Raw genomic sequence first — 20,516 nt, forward strand, 5'->3', positions numbered from 1 at the left:
ACCCTGATCACCAAGTGCTAACTGCTCCTGTCCCCTGATCCTTAACAGGCCTGATTCCTGATAACCGACTCAGTTCCTGACCTCAGCTCCTGGACCTGACAGGCATTTCATCATTTACATGCCTAGCCCTTTGGGGCCGGGACCCATGGCTTAAGGTAACTGATAAAGCACCTTGCACATTTTGGGTGCCAAACAATATTTACCAGCGTTAAATAATTAAGAATAGCCTACTTGTTACATATAAATGATCACAGCTGGTAACTATGGACATTTAACCCAAAAGGGTAAAATTTATCCAACATCTAAAAAATAAAGTTGAGTATAAAAATCGCATCATGGAAGCCTTTAATAAAATAAAAATAGACCTTATTTATTGAATAAAACAACAGAATACATGATCCGGGTACAACACCAAATACAAATCAGTTCTTTCACTGGGCAGATATACATACTGTGTGCTGGCAGTACACATGCATGCTGGCACAAAAAAAATACATCGACAGATTAGATATATTTATACACACGCTTTTCCTGGTCACTGACCTGCTGACAACGTGGAAGTCAAATGGTAGGTCTCACGGATCATCCAGACCAATGCTGGCTGTGACTACCTTATGTCACATTACACTTCGCTCCGCAATTATTCAGTCATTCCATGGATAAGTGTAACCCCAGCTAAATGCACCCTGTTCCCCACCCCTTTATTTTCATTTAAATATAGCTGAAAGGCCCAACATTTAAGCTAGTCAAAAAATTTTGAATAATGTTGTCCTGATCATAGGAATCTACAAGCACCTCAAATGCGAGGACTTCAGCACTGATTACAGTCTAAATTCACAGTTACTTGAACTGCCATGCCAACCATTCATTCTAAACACCAGGGACCAAGTGTTGTTCTCATCAGGGGTAAATCCACTGACTATGAATGGAGTTACTCCTGTTACCCAGGAGTAGATCTAAAGTGGAATTTTGTCCTGGGTTTCTTTACCATTGCAGATGGGCACGTCATGCACTCTTTCCCTCTATTCTGCCATGAAATGCCCTTTTCATTCCCTTGATTGGAGATGTGGTACCACACCCGAGCTAGAGGGACAGCATGATATGCATGTAAAATGCAACCAGGGGCTCCAAAAGTAGATGTGGCCACTTCTGTAAATATCCCTTTAAACATGATCATATGGCCAAGACAGTTAGTACAAAACAAAACAGTTTTCCCCCTCTTCTGAACCAGCAGCAAGCTGCTAATATTCAGAGAGCAAATAATCCCTTGTTATCCAAGTGCTCTGCAAAGTTATATTTAATCTATGTTGTGTTCTGTGCAAGAGTGCCCACTGAGCCAGCCCCCGGAGCTGTACAGTGCTGTATCAGCTCAGGGCTGACAGTAGAAACAGCTTTTAAATGGAGGTGGGGGAAGAGGACACGTACTGTTGGGGGCCATAACTTATAGTTTATGTCCCATTAGCAATAATTCTGACATTAGTATTTTACATGGAGCAAGGGAGGGGAGGTTGATGGAGTGCTGGGGTTAACTTGAACGGTCACTTCTACCTGGGGAAATGGAGAAGAGACACCCCTCCACGGTCAATCAGGACTGTGTAGAGGCCAAGAGCAGCATACGTGGATGGGTGGGAGTGGCAGGGGAGCAACACACACATTAGTGTTCCATTAGATGGAATAATCCTTACGTTGGCTGGCAAGGAGAGCCTGGCTGATAACAGGAGGTAGTGGCTATCAATTGCTGCCAACTTTCCATCACGCAGAAGACAAAGCCATGAAGCCAAGAGAAACTGTTCCGAGACTCCAGCATGCAATGATGCTGGGTAGAAAAGGTGAGGCTCAGTGAGTTGCACGTCAGTAATGAAATCAGACACCAGAGTAAGTTCTATAGGAGTCAATATAAAATGATCTTTTACATGGCACTCTTTCCATATGTAGTGTGCACGTCAAGCGCCGTTCCCCAGTGCGGTTCCCGGAAATAGGGGTCTGCTGATCCTGATCTCGTTCACACTGATCTCAGCGCAATTACTTGCAATTTACACCAAAGCAAGCGACAGCAGGATCAGGTCCTTGGTCTTAAAGGGACACTCCAGCTAGATATCAACTGGCAACTCAAGAGCTTCACCTAAGTAAACAGTAACAAGCCCTCACTGGCGGCTGGGCTTGCTATGACCTTCAGCACGAAGGCTGCAGATGGAGCAGGTTTTGTTTTGCAGATGCAGCCACCCCAATGATGAGAGTGGCAGTAAAAATGTAAAGGAGCATAAGCTATAGCTACCTGCAGCTGAAAAAAGCTACATCTCCGTACAACTGGCCTGAAAATCTTGCAGGAAGACACCAGGCCTGGGCACACTGGTGTAGACAACGTATGCACCCGATGCTGAACTGAATGCAATTTCTATACTATGACTGCATCGTGGGGAAAGAGGCTACTTACATACAATAGGAGGGACCTGAGCGAAGTTTATGTATTGAAGCTCATCTCCAGATAGCTTCTCATCCTGGCATTTTGTCTTCTCTCAAAAAAGGTCTAAAACCCCAAAGAACGGTAAGCCCCACTGTTTCCCAGTGTCGGAAACAAGAAGCCAGCACACCAAATTTGCCTACATTTCCCCAAGCTCAGTTCAAACCAGTCACAGTATTCCTTGCTGAAACCAGGGCTGGCTCTTGGCCCAGATGGAACTTGTTCCTAGAGTCTGTTGACTGCACTGGGGCTGCAGAGATAGCAGGGTATCTGCGGGGTGGGAGAGGGGATCTCTAAAGGAAAGGTGTGCCCCTGTAGAGGACACACTTTGAGGCTTTGAAGGAGAGGTACTAGAGAGTGGGAAAGAAGCTTGGCCCACGCCAGGGTCTGGAGAGGTGCCGATATGCATTGTTTTGGTCAGGCTGTTTTCAAGGAAATATGAACTTAATGTTCTGCTAAGAGTTTGTTTGCTTCAGGAAACAACCTGCATAACAGGAGCTGATGAAGGAAGTGAATTCTCCATTTAATGAAAACATCTGTGTTAGGAATGTATATGGAGAGAGCAGCACAGACAATGTAGGTCCACAATTGCTTCCTGAACATCTCCCTGAGGGCTCCTGGAGACAGAAGCAGCTTTTGGGAAATGCAAAAGCACAATAACCCTATTTACCAGGGTACCCTTTAAAACCAACCCTTGGTATGGCCACAGCATAAATCGACACCTTCCAGTAAAGCCCTCAGGGTCAGGTATTCACGACCCAACCTCTTGGGTGAGCAGGACCTGCCTGCCATGTTTTGGAATTGCCATTAAAAAAAAACCTGCCTGAAAATGCCATCCTGCCATTTCACATGTGCACAGACTCCACTTCCAGGCCTGTGTTAGGGCTGCAGAGACTTGCAGCTAGGCCCTGATAGTTACTTAAGACAGCCACTTTGTGGCCAAGGGGAAATCAAACCCTGCTCCTGTTCTAATTAAATGAAATGCTCCAGCCATTGTATAGACTGATCTTTCCATTGCTACACTAGTCCAAGAGCTCAGAGGTTTTGGATGGTTTAGAGACAGCATCAACCCTCCCTTCAGACCATTCATATTCAGCACAGGGCTTTGGGAACAAACCTCTGCTGATCACTCGCTGCAAGTTTGGCTTCCAAGCTTTGATTTCAAGATGAATATACATTGGCCCTACTTGCCCCACCGTAGCAAATAAATAAATTCAGCCCAAAGCCCTTTCAGATTGTGCTTACTTTTAGACACGAGATTAACAAACCATCCTGCTGGAGTGTTGGCAGCGCCTTTAAAAAAAAAATCAATGTAAAAAACTAAATTACAAAAAACAATCACTACAAAGTAGTCCTTGATGTGTGCTGAAAGCGTATGCTGGGACGCTATTGGATTTCCAGCCGTCGCTTTACGAACACTCCCTTCATTAGCACTTTCATTCACACTTGAGTGATCCCCTCCTCTTACGCTAACCAGAAGGAAGAGATTTTTAAGTCAAACTCTGTATCTATATCCATGGATTGCTTACTCTAGTCCTTTGGTCATTGACAAACTGTTACAAGCCACAGGAATATGAGAGAGGGTGTCGTGTCAAGCCACGCCTCACCAAAGCATGACAATGACAAAGCTTTAAACAGCTTATCGCTGCCTAGAGATCCAGCGCAAAGTAAAGGGAAATGAATGAAAGAGAAACACGAAAGAGACAGCTCCCTTCCCTCACTAATCAAACCAAGTGGATAAAACAGATAACGCTTCTTCCTACCTAGCAAGTAGTGGGACCCCCACTTAACTAGCCGGAGAACAAAGGATAGATCCAGCAGGGGAAGAAAAGAGAAACGCAGGTTCTTTATAACAATTTGCCTTCGGTTCTCATTGTCATGATTCAGCATTTGTGCTATCAGTGATTTATAACAAACAGTGAGGTAGCACCACCCAGCAGGGGCATAGCTACGGCGGGTGTAAACACAAGACATCCCTTGTAGGCAGGGAGCGTTCCAGGGTGAGGTGGAGTGAGCTTAAAGAAGTACTGGCAAGGGGACATCCCTGTCCCATGCCCTTTTTTGAAAGAAAGGGGTAAAGGAAAGTGGGCTCCTAGTTCAAGAATAAAATAACTGCCTCAGCAAGGAAGTGAAGCTCCCAGACACCATCACAGGCTGCTCCGTGCGTACCTTGTTCCTAATGCTTTCGATAAACCCCACATAGTTTATACAGAGTCTACAAAGGAAAAAAAAAAAAGACAACTAAACTTAAGTCAGGGATTTAGCACAATCCCCCAACTCTTCTCTGAAACCCAAACACACACACAGACTTGCCTCATCCCATGCGACCTAGAATGGACGGAGCCTGAGATGGAGTGTGGCAGGGATCTAGGCTGAAAAAGGCCCAGACAGATGGGTTTGTAACGTGGATTCCAATAAACAATGCCATCTAATACTTATGTGTTTGGCTCCTCAAGCTAGAGAGCGCTCCACCTACCGAGGCCCGCCTTACACACGGCGAATGTCAAACCGGGCTGTGACTATCAGCCTGCCAGGTCAGTGCACGCAAGAGATTCTCTCTCATTGTGCAGTTTCCTGCTCCCTTTTCCCCTTGTTGCCACTGTAATTTTCCAGGTTCTACAGCTCTGAAGGATGAAGGCTCTAATGTGTCACTCACTGGCTGGAGTTGCTCTGTTGCCATGAATTAAAGTGCTGAAAAAAAAAAAGGGTTGGCACCAGAAAAGAGTCAGAGATTCTCTTTTTCTGGGCAGAGGGGAGTTTGGGAAGGGTAGAGGTACCCTGAGCTGTGAAGCAGTCATCTAGATCCCTGAAAGAGCCCAAGGATTTCTTCCCTCCCCTTGGTACTCTATAGTCTAGAAGCATGTCCACTTAAAACTGAAGTACCTTGGCACCTGTAGGTATGTCACCTTAATCTGCCAGAAGGATCCCGGTGGAGCAAAGGAAGGCACTCCATCCCAACCAGGGGCCACCAGTCATCTCTGCAGGGCTCCCAGAGCCAAGCAATGAGACCCCCCCCCAAGTGGGAACTGCAGACTAAGAGGAGAGGGAAAGGGAATGGGAATCGGGGTCCTGTCTTTTCCAGTTGTGCACTCACCCTCACTTCACCTGGACAAATACATTTAAAGAGAAGGAAGGGAGAGTCACTGCCTCGACCCTGATGAAAACCCAGTGAGCTGCCAAGAGGCTGTATGGCGCTGCTGGGGTGGAGCGAGGGAAGGAAAAGGGGTCACTAGACCAAGGCTCTGGTGGTGTTGGCAATGGGGGGTGTGGCCAGTGCCCAAAGGGACTCGTAGGTGCCCACCACAAACCCCGCCAAGCCCAGGATGCTGATCAGGAAGTCTTTGGCGACGGTGACGGGGTGGATGCCGTCAGCGTAATAGGTGGTGATCTCCAGCAGGGGAGGGATGATGAGGGCGAGAGCACTGCTGCTCACAGAGCCCACCAGAGAGATGACGATGTCCAGGCGGGGGATCAGGATTGCCAGCAGGCCTGGGAGAGGGAGAGAGAAATACAGGGCTGTTAGTACTGGCACCTGGAGAGGGACCACTCTCCTCTGAGCAGGTGGGAACAGACAGGCCATCACAGCATAAGGTGAATGAGGCAGCAGGGGTCGGTGTATGGTCCCATGGGTTAGATCTCTGCCTCTGCCCACCAACCAAATGAAGCTTTGCTGGAAGCCAGCAGCCTGGGTGTCTCTTCCCACCTCCCTCCTCAAAGTCTGTTAAAGTGACAACACACATCGAGGGTACAGAACAACCCAATCCAGGCACAAACTTCCCCCGCCCCCAAGGCGGGATTGTCTGTTGGATAGGGCACTCCGAAGCCCCGGGCTTTACTCCTGGCTCTGCCAATTGAGTCACTGTAACCTGGGCAAGTGAGATTCTCTCTGGAGATAGCACTTGTCTACCCATCTAAAGCAGAGAGAGCTACAGATGACAGGTGCTGGTGTCATTAACCAAAGCAAGCAGGAGCTTTTCAGGGGTTGGTCTTCCGGAACAGCCCCTTGGTGCTCGTTATTTAGAGGCCATTTGGAGCTCCACCTTGCCCCAGTGTGCACACAAGATTGGCTAGAGAGACTGTGACCAGATTGGGGCGGGGGGGGAGAGAAGAGGGGGAACAACTCCTCCAGGAGTGCACTAGGGTTCCACGGAGAGCCATCGTGCACAGGGATTCGGCACCATCGTTCCTGGACTCTCATATCATTAAATGATGAGAAATGCATCAGAAATCCCCACAGTGGCAGCTTCGCTCCGGGAATCAGTCAGGTTCACGGTCCCAAGAACCGTGGCCATTATCTTTTCCCAGAAGAACACCGACACATGGTCATGCCCTCTCCCCTTCAGTCTGGGGAGCATGGGGTCCCCTCAGTGGCCACCAGACTGAGGTGTCTTGTTTGAGCAGGAGTCAGAAGGGTGTCGTGCTCCCAGCTGGCTAGGCCACAGAAAGGCCAGCAGCCCGAGGGGTGAGTGTCTCCTTGCAATGGGGAACACTGCTCTTCAGCAGAGGGTAGGTTCCTTCAGAGCAACAGGACGTGTCAGACAGCAGCCCAGTACAAAGGAATAAGCCACAGATTCCCAAGCCTCATCCGCTGTCTCTGGACTCCCTGGACAAGGCTGGGCATTCAGGGGCAAGTTATTTTAGAGTTTAAGCTTAGGCCCCCTCTACTGCCAACGTAACCCTCCCCACCTGCCATGGGTTCTGTTGCCTCTGAGGGAAGGTGGAGAGAAGATAGAGGCTGGATCATTAGTGCACAGGGCAGCTTGCAATGGAGGAGGGGAGCAGTGACCCAGCGCTCTCACCAGTCAAACATTTACACATTCAAGGGCCGCCTGTGGAACAGAGGCTCACTGGTTAGGGTGAAGCAAGGGAGGGATGTGGAAAGCAGAAGGAGCAGCCCACTGGACAGGAGGAGTTCAGATCGCTATTTGGAAAATGCATTTTGAAGTGAGAGTCGTTAATGGCACCATAGCAATAGGACTGGGCTACTTGCAGAGCTTCAGTTTTATGAGGAGGAGGCTCATTTAACTTATTTCTATAGGGCCCACGGTTGTGGCAGTGAGACATCCACTTATAGACAGCAGGCGCATCCCCTGAGAACAAGAGCTAGAACCAGTTTGTTGCTAAAGACCCAGGCCTTTTGCATCATGCCCTGGAGGTCTGCTGGACTCTGGCTCCAACAGGCTACAGAGGGGAGTGAGAAAACCAGGCACACACAGGGCCTGACAGCCAGGGCCCCCAACCAATCTTAACAGCAGTGACAGAAAGCAGAGCTAGGCACTAACGGATAAACAAGCCTTGGGAAAATCTGGGCCTTTACAAGCCTGCCAAGGCCTTGGGCTGCATCTGGCGAGGGACAGGGAGCCAGCACACAAACCAGGTGGTATGTGCTTACCGCAGGTAAGCAGCTGCACCTGCTGCACAGGGACACCAAGACCTTTGTTATGCTGCACACAAACGGAGCTTTCCAGCTAATCCAGAGTCATGTCCCCTCCCACTGCCAAGTAAGGACCCAATTTTCAAAATCAGGGGGTTAAACTCAGATCTACATGCCCAATGTCAGGAACCCATGCTTCAGATTAGGACCAACACCAGCAGGGTTGGCTGCGTAACACGTGCTCAGATCTGTGGTTGTGGGGACCATAAGAGCAATAAAGAGGATTTTCGAGGGACACTGATCTCTTAGGGCAGAGGGAGGGTTAAATAGGCCTTCATAGCATTCCAGTTGCCAATAAACACTGTGATAATTAGCAATGATCAAGGCAATATGTATCAAGAACATGATGCTTTAAAAAGTGAATTTGGACCATTAGAGGGGGAATTTTTACACTAGAACAAAACCTGAAAGAAAAAACGAGCATGTTCCTTGGCCAGGTGTTTTCTCTATTCGCCAACACGTGTCCCCAATATTGTGTTGAAACAGCAGCTCTCTCCTTAATCCCCCACCCAAATCACAGTCCTGAATTAGTGGAACCATTCTCTTGCTACTGAAGGTAACTGCAGTGTCACACATGGCATGGCAACTTCAACTCTTCCCACCTAAGGGCTTGTTGGTAGTTAGAAACATGCAGACATTCGCCACACGTGTCCCATTTTCATGAGGAACCTCCCGACTTGATCAGCTAGCAGTGAAGGGCATTTACTACAGGATGCTTCTCCTGGCCATCTTCATACAACCATGAATGAGGGTCACAGATCCGGCTCAGCCCTCACTTAGAAGATAGGAAACGTGTGTGCCAACAAGAGGGAGGAGAGGAGGGTGACTGCACAGAGCCTGAGGCAGAGAGGTGGGAACAACACAGAGCAGGAAATGACGTCAAAGGCAGCAGAGGAAGCTGGACTGCACTGCCTCGGACTTTACCACTTGGCCCGCTGAGTTGTTAAACACTGACCTCCCTGATAATGACCCGAAACAAGGACCCTGCTGCGGGGCCAAGGCCTTTCGGCCCAACTGAACTCTATCGGCAGTCCCAGCATTCCTGCACAATTCACATTCTTCACCCAGACAGTAACCGCCCAGAAAAACACACCTAGCACCCTGCTCTACCCCAAAAAGGTGTAAATTAAAACAGAGGTTGGTGCCCATCTTCTGGCACCAGTGCCAAAGGGCCATCATCACAGCGAAGAAAGGAGCACATGACGGCAAGTCAGTCAGGGTGACAGCCAATAGACTCCACTTCCAGAAATGTGAACAACTTCTGAGACTCTGGTCTGACAAAAGGCCCTGCCAGCCATATGCTGTCATGAGACTCCTCACATCCATCTCCGCCTCTCTCCACTTTCCCAGTGTCTCAGGCCATTCCAGTGCTCCATCATAGCCACCAGAACATCTCTGCGTTTCATACCACGGTTTAAACCATCGACTCCATGAGCGCCGAGCCCATAAATCCAAAACCCCTTGAACCACAAAGAGGTGGAAGGGGAAAAGTTGTATCCCGCTGCGTCAGAATAGAGCAAAGAGATTTTTTTGCTTACCTTCGGAAACGACACCAGCACAGATAAGCCTATCAATACATCTAGAGAGGTTTTTAGAGTTAAGAAATTCCTTAAAAAAAAACAAACCCACAGATGGCCTAGTTTTTTTTGTTTGACCCTACAAGTGCCCCCAAAACAGTGCAAGGTTCATTATTTTGAATTTATTCAGTTGTCGAGGAGAAGTTTTTCCAAGATGGCACACACCCCAACCCCAGGCCATTAATTTGGTGGGTGAAGCTCTTGATATGATTTGTAGAACTGGTTGAAAGTTTTTTGTTGAAGTCTTACCCAGCAACACGTGGCTTTTTGATCAGGACAAAAATTGTGGAAAATTTGTTTTGGTGAAAATTTTGAAGACTGAAAACACTAGACTGACAACTGAAAAAAAAAAGTGAAGAATCTGGGATTCTCTGCCCCCGAGCTCCCCAATGTCCCCCTACTCTTCCAGTTGGGGTGAGATGAGAAAAAGACAACCCTCAAATTTTGTTTCAAGCCATAGTTTTATTTAGTAAAAACCCACAAGATTCCATGGATAGTTTCAAACAAAAAAAATCTGTCTCCCCCCCCTCACACACCCCAGCTTCAACGCTTACAGAAAATACTTACCCTGGTTTGACTGCCTCTAATGATTTCTATTACTGAAGTTGTATATTGGGCCCTGGGTGTGACACATGCTCTGCTACACAGAAAGAGAGAGAGAGAAACTCCAAGCTAGTTGTGGGATGTTCTCTCAGCTGCCAGCCGCATTAGCCTGGGTGTATGCTGCTTCACTCTTTGTAATCCTAAACAGAATGATGACCCTACAACACTGAAGAGAGATGGCCCAGTGGTTAGGGCACTAGACTGGGACACTAGACAGCAGAGTACAATCCACTGCTCTGCCACAGATGTCCTGTGTGTCCTTGGGCGAGTCACTTGGCTTTATAATGCCTCAGCTTCCCATCCGCAAAATGGTAATACCACCACTTACCTCCCTCACAGGACTATTGTGAAGATTAGTGCGTTAAAGACTGAGGCACTCCAACACTACAGTAGTGGGGCCGGATAAGTACCACAGACAGCAGTTCAATAAAATAAATCAATTTAAAAAAATTGTAAGGGCCAAAGCCCCAGACAGCTAACTTATTAAGAAAGGAAAAGACAAGGTGGGCAGCCCTCTTCATCTTTGGTGCTCAAAGGCATTGTTAAGGCTTTTCAGTACACAAAACCTTAAGGAGGAAGGCAACCGGATTCTGCACAACAAAAAAAGATTCTCGGCAATGGAAGTAGGGCACTTCAAAGCATAATCACCACAGAGAAAAGGAAATTGGTTGATTGCTTTGAAAACACGGCCTGTCAAAAAAAAATACTGTCTGCTACACACTCGGGGGGGGGGGGAGAATCCAACTCCTCGAGCCCAGGATATAGGAAAAAAACATTGCATTTTTGCACCCAGAGCTTATTTATTTTAATATGGGTCACCAGAAAACAGATCTCTTGTGCAACGGAACAAGAAATGTGCCTGGAAAGAAACGTGGCTCTGTTCAGCTTGCATCACAGCGCCCCCGACAACAAGGTCTTCAGTCCAGGGGTCATTCTGCCAACACAGCTCCAGTGTGAGGGCTAGGGGCAGCCAGGTAAGATGGCAACTCAACTCTATGACAGCCACTGGAGCCGCAGGTTCTGACACACCTAGTTCGGTGGCTACACTGCCCCGTGACACTCAGACAGCGAAGTACACGGCCACCGCTGCAAGCAACTTGCTTAGGTTAGCGCCTCTGACAGAGCTTTCTAATCACGTCACAAGATCAGGGCCTTGAAACTAACAGCCATCTAATTCAACAGCACCGGCAAGCCTGGCTGGTTAGCTCAAGACTGGCCACGGTGGAACCTCAGGGAAGGGCTGAGGGGTTGCAACAGAAATCTGTTCTCAATTGAGTTTTGCTGGAATTAAACACAACGTGTCACAACACAGGCAGCAACTCCTAAGTTAAGGCCAACTTGCCCTTCTGTGGCCCCGCTCTGCTTAGACAGCGCAGGACATGCTGTAGCATAGGATTTTGCAGCTGTGTGCTGCAGTCAGTCTCCGAGTAAGGTTACAGCAGCGCGAGACCGACTGGATGCCGAGCTCATCCTACCCCTGTCCGCTGTAAAGGTGACCTGAGGAGAAAACAAATCCGATGTGTGCTCCTGGCTGTCTTTGGAGCATATGCGAAAGGGGCGGGGAAGTAGTCTCAGGGTTTGTCTACCCCATACAGCATTGAGCTGCTGTGGCACTTAGTGAAGATGCTATTTATGCAGACAGGAGAGCTTCTCCCATCGGGGTAGGAACTCCACCTCCCCGAGAGGCAGTAGCTATGGTGACAGGAGAAGCCCTCCCATCGATATAGCGCTGTCTACACCAGGAGTTCAGCCGGTATAAGTGCATCAGCGGGGGGCGGGGGGGGATTTTCCACACCCCTGAGCAATGCAGTTATGCCAACATACGTCTGTAGTGTAGCCCAGGGCTTGGTGTCAAGTCTGGTCTTCCCTGTTCTGCTGCAAGTCTCCCTGGAAAGCCCAGGAGCACCGGAGCTGACAGTTGTCTCAGACTGATCAGAGGCACAGAGGACCATGGCTCTTATGGTTTGGAGCAAGTAATCACAACTCACTCCACCGTCTGGAAAAAGCAGCGTAGGCACCAGGGTTCTGGCACATTACAGTGCTTTCCTCAATGAGGCATTTTGCATTCCAGGTAGCAGGAGCCAGCCCGCTAGGAGACATGCAGTACCTAGCAAAGGAGGCCACCCGTTCACGGATTAAGAAGCAAGGAGGATAGGAGAGAGGATCACAATCAAGCCAGCAAGCAGCTCACCCTTTGAGTGCTGGAGTGAGATTCCTGCTACAACCTGTTCATAATGCATCATCCTCTAACGCCAACAGGGGGTACCTTTGAGCAATTTATGGCCTTGTAGCATTCTGTGTAACTTTTCCTATATTACTACCCCAGCTCTGTCTGCCTGGAGTCCTGCGCTTTGCTCTAGACAGACATCTGGGCACTGAACTTTCGTGTCTAAAGCTAGTAAATTAGCCTCTGTAAGCAGGTTGCTGCTTGCACAAGTCAGCCACAGATGATTGGACGTTATTCCTCTGATCACAGGATCAAGATGCTCATTTGAGTAGCACAAGGGGCAACCTGCAGACGTGGAATGGCATTTCAAATGGAAAGGATTCAGTGTAATAACTCTGCCAGAATCACTGTCCCCCTCCCCATTCTTCTCTCCAGTAGCAACAATAGCTGAGAGAAGGGGCCGTAGTGCAAGAAAAGCTCTTCGTGAAGAGCTCTCGGGCATTGAAAGATCTCAACAGCTAGACTGAGGGCACTTTTGCAACTGTTTCTTCTATCACCTCCAGATCTTCATTTACAAGAGCTACTGGCCGTCCATGAGGACCATGTTAGAATTTGCCTCAATCTAAGGAATTGTGTGCGTGGGCAATTTGTTGTCACAACACCTGCTGGATTCAAAATCCTGACTCAGGTAACTAATTCAACGGGCTTTGATAGTCTCACTGCAGTCTTCCATGGGCCTTTTTGTCCCTATCCCAACACCGCGGTTTGCCACAGTTCAGCTGGACTGAGAGCTGTGGGGTTAATGGAGAACAGACCCGCACAGTCTTGCTGCCATCATCAGTTTCTCATTTATACGCACTAAAGCCACAAAGCAAGAAAGGCCTACAATTGTGCCAAGGAGAAAGGGAGAAATCTTGGGTTTTCCCACTTTTGATGGTTTTGCACCCAAATATTATTGGCAGGGGGTAAACAGAGAACCTTAAAAGCCTGGATATTTTACATTGGGGGGGAAAAAACCACATGGCTGTAGATCTTAAAAACTAAAGTGTTCTGACAATACTGGGGCCCAACTCTGCCCTCAGTTACAGGGTGTAGCTCCCACTGAAGTCAACAGGAACTGTAGCCACATAACTGATGGCAGATGCAGCCTCTCAGAATGTACACAGTCCTTTTCACCTCAAGGTGAACCACCTTGTCAGGAAGGCTGGTTAGCATCAAAGTCAAGATTAGAACTCAGGTCTTTGGCTCCCAGGCCTCAAAAGCAGGCTCAGAAGCGGCCCAAACACTACACCTGACAGAGTGATGGTACTGAGATACTGGCTGCTACACGGAAGCAGATATTTCACTGCCACTGAGCCGCTTCCAGGAACAGCCGGCCATCGGGCCACGGCAAGGGAGTGAAGGAAGCCTGGATCACTTACAAAGCTCCATGGAAAGAGGCTTCACCTCTTGATAAAAGCTCCGCACTCCAATGCTGCAGTTTAAAGAGGGGGCTGCCCTGTTCCACTGCTTAACTCAAGTATGGCACTTGCTCAGGTCTGGCTCAAGTTAAGGGTGTGAGCGGGATGGAAGGGAGGGATGCTGAGGAATAACAGGAGCCAGACACTTTTGCACCTCATTTTCCTCTCTCTCATCTCTCCTTCCCCCAGTCAAAATATTCCCCCCCATCTCCTGGGTCCAAAGGGCACAACCCTACAGAGACAACTCGCAGGGGCAAGCAGAGTAACGGGCTGCAAAACGTGCTATCGTGTGTCCCCTACGACTCCTTCAGTTGTGGTGGTTCAAAGTAAACACAATTAAAACCCCACTGAAAACAAGCAGCAAAAGTAAATCACCAGCTGCAGTCCCTCAGCCTCAGGGGACAACCATTGAGCTTTCCACAGATATTAATTCAAAGGGCTTTTAACGGTGTAGGTTTAGAAGTGCTAAGCTAAAACAAATCCAAACTGCACCCTCTCTTGGGCCACCGAAGCTCTGACAGAGGCTTGGTCCAAGGTCATGAGATCATTCCAATGAATATTCATGCCAACCACTTAATGGCTTTTATCCTCTGAGAACCCGTGATCTCGCTCCCCTCTGAGTGAACTCACACTCACTCCCCTCTGAGTGCACAAACCCAGCAGGGATATGCGTGACAAAGGAATCCATGCCTGTCCCCTTAGCACATCTGGGACTATTTTTAATCCACCATCTGTGGGCTCGCTGCAGTCACACACGGATGGCCACCAAAACCCATCTCCTTTAACCCTTTGTTCTTTCCCAGCCTCTTGATGTATCCGCTCGGGGAGTCCACTTCTAGTAGTAGATACTACTGTTAGTACAAACTCTGGATGCAGGAAAATTGAAGTTGTGGTTTATTTGTAGTACTTACTGGCCATGAGTTGTTTGGAAAGGGGGTGGCACTGATGGGTTCCCCCTGCATCCATCCCCCTTGGCATCAGAGAAAGGCTCTGGCGTCAGCCATGCATAGGGACCATCTACACAGCAATTCTCACTGATTCAGTAACTCCATTTGATCCTATCAACACAGGCCCCACACAAACCCAACCTGGTGAGAATTTCTTGGTGCCCAGGTTCTTCGTCTGTTGCTCACCACTGTGGTATCTAAGATAATACAAGAGGACAGCACTGGAACAGTCTTATTAGCAGCATAGCCCCTGCACCTCCAGCATGGAAGGCTATTTGGCGGCTTCCAGTCTTTCGGAGAAGACCTGCATACAGAAGCATGACTTGCTTCATCCTCTGGCGTGATCCAAGCTCAGCAAAATCTGTGGCAGAGCGCTCCTTAGGCAAAGGCCCTCCACCAAGAGCTCCCCAGTCCACAACTGGCTCTAGGTCCCGTCAGCCTCTGAATCTGTGTTGCCTTGCACAGAGAGCTAGCCCAGAGGTAACTGGCATACCGAAAGCTTTGATGAGGGCCAGGATGTTGAAGATGCTGGATTGGACAGGGAGCAGCAATACAACAAGCTTTTGATTGGTCTGGCCTAGCCTAGGAGATCGGCAGTAGCCAGTTGTCCCTTGCAGCCTTCGAAGTCAGTGTCTGGCGACGTGCGTTGCAGTGACTTGAGAAAGGTGATACAGCAGATTACAATGGTTAGGTCGGTATTGAGGGGAAGGAGCGCAGTCTTCCCACTAGCCAGAGATGGAATGAGGCATCTCTGGCTGCAGTGAACTGAATATCCAGGGTCAGCAATAAGCCCAGACTCCAAATCTTTACCTACTCACAATGCTCCCTACAGAGGATGCAATCATCTCAACCAATTCCTTGGTACACAGGTTTCAGAGTAACAGCCGTGTTAGTCTGTATTTGCAAAAAGAAAAGGAGGACTTGTGGCACCTTAGAGACTAACCAATTTATTTGAGCATAAGCTTTCGTGAGCTACAGCTCACTTCATCGGATGCACAGTATGCATCCAATGAAGTGAGCTGTAGCTCACGAAAGCTTATGCTCAAATTGGTTAGTCTCTAAGGTGCCACAAGTCCTCCTTTTCTTTTTGGTATACAGGTCGTCTGCATTGCTTCCAGGCAAGACCAACGCTAAACACCTGCTGCTACAGCCACTTATCAGCCTTCAAAGTTCTCCGAGGTTAGGGCTTTCCTTTGGGCTATTCAGCTTCCGTGGAGTAGACTTATTTGAGCCTCTCGCCCTGCTCAGAAGATTGTTCTGTTTCATTTTGCCAGTTCTCCATTATATACTGTGATTTGGGCATGTGCGCTCTCAGCAGTTGGGACAAAGAACAGAGAGCAGGAACAGATTAAGTTACCCTTTCACGGTAGGAGTGACCCATCCACTCTAGAGTAAGGGGTGAGTTCCCCCAGCAGAGGAAGCATTGGGGTCAGATTGGGGAAGCCCATATTGCTACTGGCTACGCTGCACCTGTTCTATAGATAACCATGATTTCAGCCTCCTGGCCTACTACATTAGAACTTCTTTCCAAGAACTACCCTCTTGGCAGGGGAAGATGGGCAATTTCAGATTTTCTGTGTCCATCCGGCACAGCAGCCCTGGGATGTGCAGTTGGCAGGAGGCCCAATGCTCACGCCAGAGTTTGATTATAAACCATCTATGTATTGTCTCCAGTTATTTACCTTCCGCTTTCCTGCATGCGGCACTTAAATGCGGGCTTTTAAGAGAGCTCCCGTGGCGGGAACAAGGGAGATGGAGATTCTCTGTGACAACTGAAGAGATTTGCTTTCAAAACAGAGTCCACAGAATGCAAAAGACAAAGGCCTGGTAAAGTAGGTCAGTTATATATGAAAGCGTGGTTGGCCGATTTAACATGCTCCCCCTCCCTGTCTTGCCCCCTCCCATCCAGCTACTGTATTAGCCAGCAACTTCTGAGTCACTGGAGGAAGTTGCCTGTTTGTGAGCTGCTCACAAGCCTTAAAGCAAGGAAGAGCAGCCAGAAACCGTCTGCAGACTGTGTAACTGTCCAATACAAACATACATGAGCCCTACACAAGCGGACAGGGAAGGCACCACACTGCGTACTCAGTGCACCGGGAGGTTTGCCCCATGCTTTGCATTCTGAAAGGGATTTCCTCGCCCAACAGCCGGCACTTTGGGAAGGAGTCCCTGACATGTGACCTAACACAGGCAAGCGTTGTGCATGGTTCCTATGTGCTGCTCCAACACACAGACCACCTGCAGCACCTACTCTGGGTGCATGCAGAGCCAAGCATGACCGCCTCAGAGTACAGCCAGGGAAGGGATAAATGCTGGGCAAGTCATAACCAGCAATACGTCCGATCCCAGTACCCGGGCTCTCCTCGGCAGAGTCTAACGATTGTGCCAAAGGGCGTCAGACTGCATGGAGGTTTCGTAATGCAAATGAGTGACGGCTAAGCACCGGGGGAGATTCCGGGATACGCTGCCAACACTTTCACAAGGGTTCCCACACCGCTGGGCCCCCATCCCCGCCCGAGAAGGTGAGCAAACCGAACGGGTTTGGCTCCTACTCACATGTCACACAGACGAGGCACGTCCTGAGGAGCAGGTTGACCCACAGCGCCCAGCGCTCTGGCACCTGGGAAACAGCCCCGGGCACAATGATTTCAGCCGGGACATAGAACTGCAGCGCGTAGGTGAAGAAGATCCCAATGGAGTAGAGCAGCTTGACAGATTGGTACAGCCTGCAAAGGGAACAGGGAGAAATCCAGTCATCTCCACTCACATCCCAGCTCCCTCAGAGGCAGAGTTAATCAAAACAAAATAAAAATAGCTCTGTGACAAGAGCGAATTTAGAAGGGAAAGAGAGCTGTCTTAATCCCCATGTCTGTGAAGCCTGGCCCGGGATCCCTGGTTAAGGGGTAAGCGAGCATCCCCCTCCCAAGACAGGGCAGCACAAGCCCTAAGCCCACAGCTGAAAGGCACTTGCTCTGGCCAGGTGACTGTATCCACAAGGAGAGAGATCTCAGCGTGGGTGGGTGCCCTAGGAGTCGACCGGACCGGAGTTATCGACGACGAGTGCTTCGAGCGCTCTGACCCCGCCCCGACCATCGTGAAGGTATGAAGGGCCAGACTGACACAGGTGCTTAAAGACGCAGCTGGGTGCCTGGGGGAATTTACAGAACTGCCTAAGGGAAGTGCCTGCCATTGAAAACAATGGGAATTAGGCGCCTAAGCTACTTTGGATGTTTGGAAAATCCCACTAGATGCCTCGCTGCATCTCTGGGCACTAAATACCTCTGGCTTCCGTGGAAGCTCCTCAGACCATACATTCAGCCCCTGGCTTAAAGCAGGTTGCTGCTAGCCAGTTCCGGGGCTCTGCTGCTTGCATATGGGTCTTCTCCCACTGCTCAGAAAGTGGGACATTTCATTCCCTAGTCAGGGTGGGTCGCAGGGGCCAGGGATTTGAACTTGTGAGCACGTGCACACACAGCATGACACTGTCCACCAAGCTCCTGCCAACTGGAGTCCGAAGGCCTTTGCTCAGCTGCTGAACGGGCACTGTCCCAGCAGCACAAGCTCCCTGACCGCCTTCCCCAGCCGGAACTGCAGGGGCCACCGTTAAGGAATGCAGGGAGGCTAATCCCTATGAGGGCACTGCCCACTGGGGCGCCTGACCACCCATCCACCCGGAAATGGACAGAGACCACAGGTCGCCTCACTGAGGAGCCAGCTGATCAGACTTCAGTAGCCACCAGCAACCCACGCTGGCTGTCAGCCAGTGAGCTAGAATTACAGAAGTTGTCTCTTATTACCTGCTCCCTGAGCTCTCTCTCTCATCCCTACCTTTGCTAGCAAAATTTGGGTTCTTCGCAGGAGGAAGAAAAAGCTACATTTCGCCTTGCTCTGCAGCGAACCCAATTCTACTCTGTGCCTTGAAATAAAAAGATCAAGGCTACCTTCAAAGTGGTTTATCAGCTTTCAACATGAATATTTCACAGTTTTCGATTTCTGCCCCCCCCCCCCCAGCCAAGGGGAACTACCAGGATTAGCACAGGCTTCGGAAGTTAAAAGCAATGCAGACGTCACCACCGCCTGCACTTTAACCTGCTCAATAAAAAAAAAAAAAAAAAAACACACCAGACTATTTTTGGAGCTCGACACAGAGGGTTTGGGGGAAGGGACTGTTAAAATAGCAGTGCTGGGCAGGTTGTGTGTCCTGGTAGAGCCCCTTGCTAAGTCCCCAAGTCAGCAGGGGGCTCGCTAGGTATTCATTCTACAGTGACAGACACCAGCAATCCAAAGGGAAGGAGTTTGTCTTCTCTGTGTGAGAATGACCCCGATCTGGGACCAAGGATGGCTAGAGGATACCAATTGCTGTGCAATGTCAAGGGATCCCTGGGCAAGAGAACCGGCCTTTTAGAAAAAGAGTGTTGTATAACCTGGGCCAACCAGCTGACTAGATCCCAGCATTGCATGGGCCAATCTAGATCAGGCTTCCAGTTGGTGTACATGTGTGCACGCCTGTCTGGAGAAATAACAGAACAGAACAGGGGAGCAGAGCTAGACAGAACTTGTGTGGCACGGGGGAAGACAAGTGGAAGCTGGAGATGCAAAAGCTCCAGCCAAGGAAGGAGGGGCTAGCCACCTTTTTACAATCCTTTAGTGTCTACAGGCTGGAAGTGCTGCCCCTTCGTAATCATACAAGGTACCAAAGCATGTTGAGAAACTGCAACTCTGTGAATCCAGGGTTGGTGCGCAGGGGGTGGACGCGGACGACCTGAACACATTCTTATGGGCAAGAGGCTCTTCAGCATTGCAACCCACCAGTGAGGGATTTCAAATCTAGAAGTCAGGCAGTTGGGGTGAGGAGAAGAGAACCACCTGATCCATGGGGCATAGAACAGCTGGTAAGCATGAGGATTAAGCACTTTGCAGTTCTAACCTAGAGACAATTAAGTAGTAACTAAAAATCCCTCTCTTCCTTTTGGGAATCAGTTTCAAGCAGTGCTGCTTCTCTGCTCCACACCGAACCTGATGGGGGTTGTGGTGAAAGGACATTCCTGCTTTGGCTTGGGAAGATCAACTCAATGGTGGCAGTGATGGGAGAAAAGCTACACACTGCCTGAAGCAGTGATGGGGACAGGTGAGGTACAAAGTGCAAGCTATAGACAGGAGCTATTTGCTGTGCATATTGGAACAGATCTCCCTTAGATTATTCCTATGTCAATATGCCTGGAATATCTTTTATAAATTCTCTAGTCACTTTATGCAGTCTTCTTAAGATAGCAAGTAACTCAAGAATTCAGACTACATTGCCCACTGTGGCTTTACAGGACATACTAGCTACTGAAAACGCCCACACTTATCAAGGCAGGCTAATGTACAAAAAGCTACAGGCAAAATTTTCATGTTGGCGAGAGTCTAATTTAAGGGTGTAAATACCCTGACGCCTGTTGTACAAGTTGGGGTTTGGGGCATAAGCTACATCCAGGTATGGGGGTGAGTTTCTGAACATCTGACCATAAGTCACCTGTTCCTGTGTTTGGTTGGTTATATTCCTACTGTGTCACACTAAGTGACCACCAAAGATTGGAAAAGGCTACAGAGAACTAGCTCCTAAAGCAAGAAGTTTGTATGAATGTAATGCACGTCTTCAAAGATCCAGAGCAGGGCTGGCCCAGGAGTCTCTGCAGATCACAAGGAGTCAGCAACTTCGCCCCCTGCTCCCCTAGGTGGGGGCAAAGCACAATGTCACTTAAGAGTTTGGAAAAATCCATTGATGTTTTAGAAAGTGGATGATGCTGCACAGAGGAAGGATGGTCTTGTGGTTAAGGCACTGCGGAGAGCTGGGTTAAATTCTTAGCTCTGTCAGATTCCTTGTG

At 49.0% G+C, this 20,516-nt stretch overlaps 1 protein-coding gene across 2 annotated transcripts in view; it reads right to left on the bottom strand.

Moving 5' to 3' along the window:
* Positions 1-344: 344 nt before the first annotated feature.
* The window catches only part of LOC144269000 (proton-coupled amino acid transporter 1-like), a 49,508-nt gene continuing 29,336 nt past the window's right edge, over positions 345-20,516 (bottom strand). For both annotated transcript variants that reach the window (XM_077824422.1, XM_077824423.1), the window contains exons 10-11: positions 17,206-17,375; positions 345-5,950 (exon numbers count right to left, since the gene is read on the bottom strand). In XM_077824422.1, the coding sequence (XP_077680548.1) occupies positions 5,691-5,950; positions 17,206-17,375 (430 nt within the window). In that variant the 3' untranslated portion in view covers positions 345-5,690. The remainder of the gene's footprint in view (positions 5,951-17,205; positions 17,376-20,516) is intronic.

This window comes from Eretmochelys imbricata, chromosome 8 (genome assembly GCF_965152235.1).
Source record: "Eretmochelys imbricata isolate rEreImb1 chromosome 8, rEreImb1.hap1, whole genome shotgun sequence".
NCBI lineage: Eukaryota > Metazoa > Chordata > Testudines > Cheloniidae > Eretmochelys > Eretmochelys imbricata.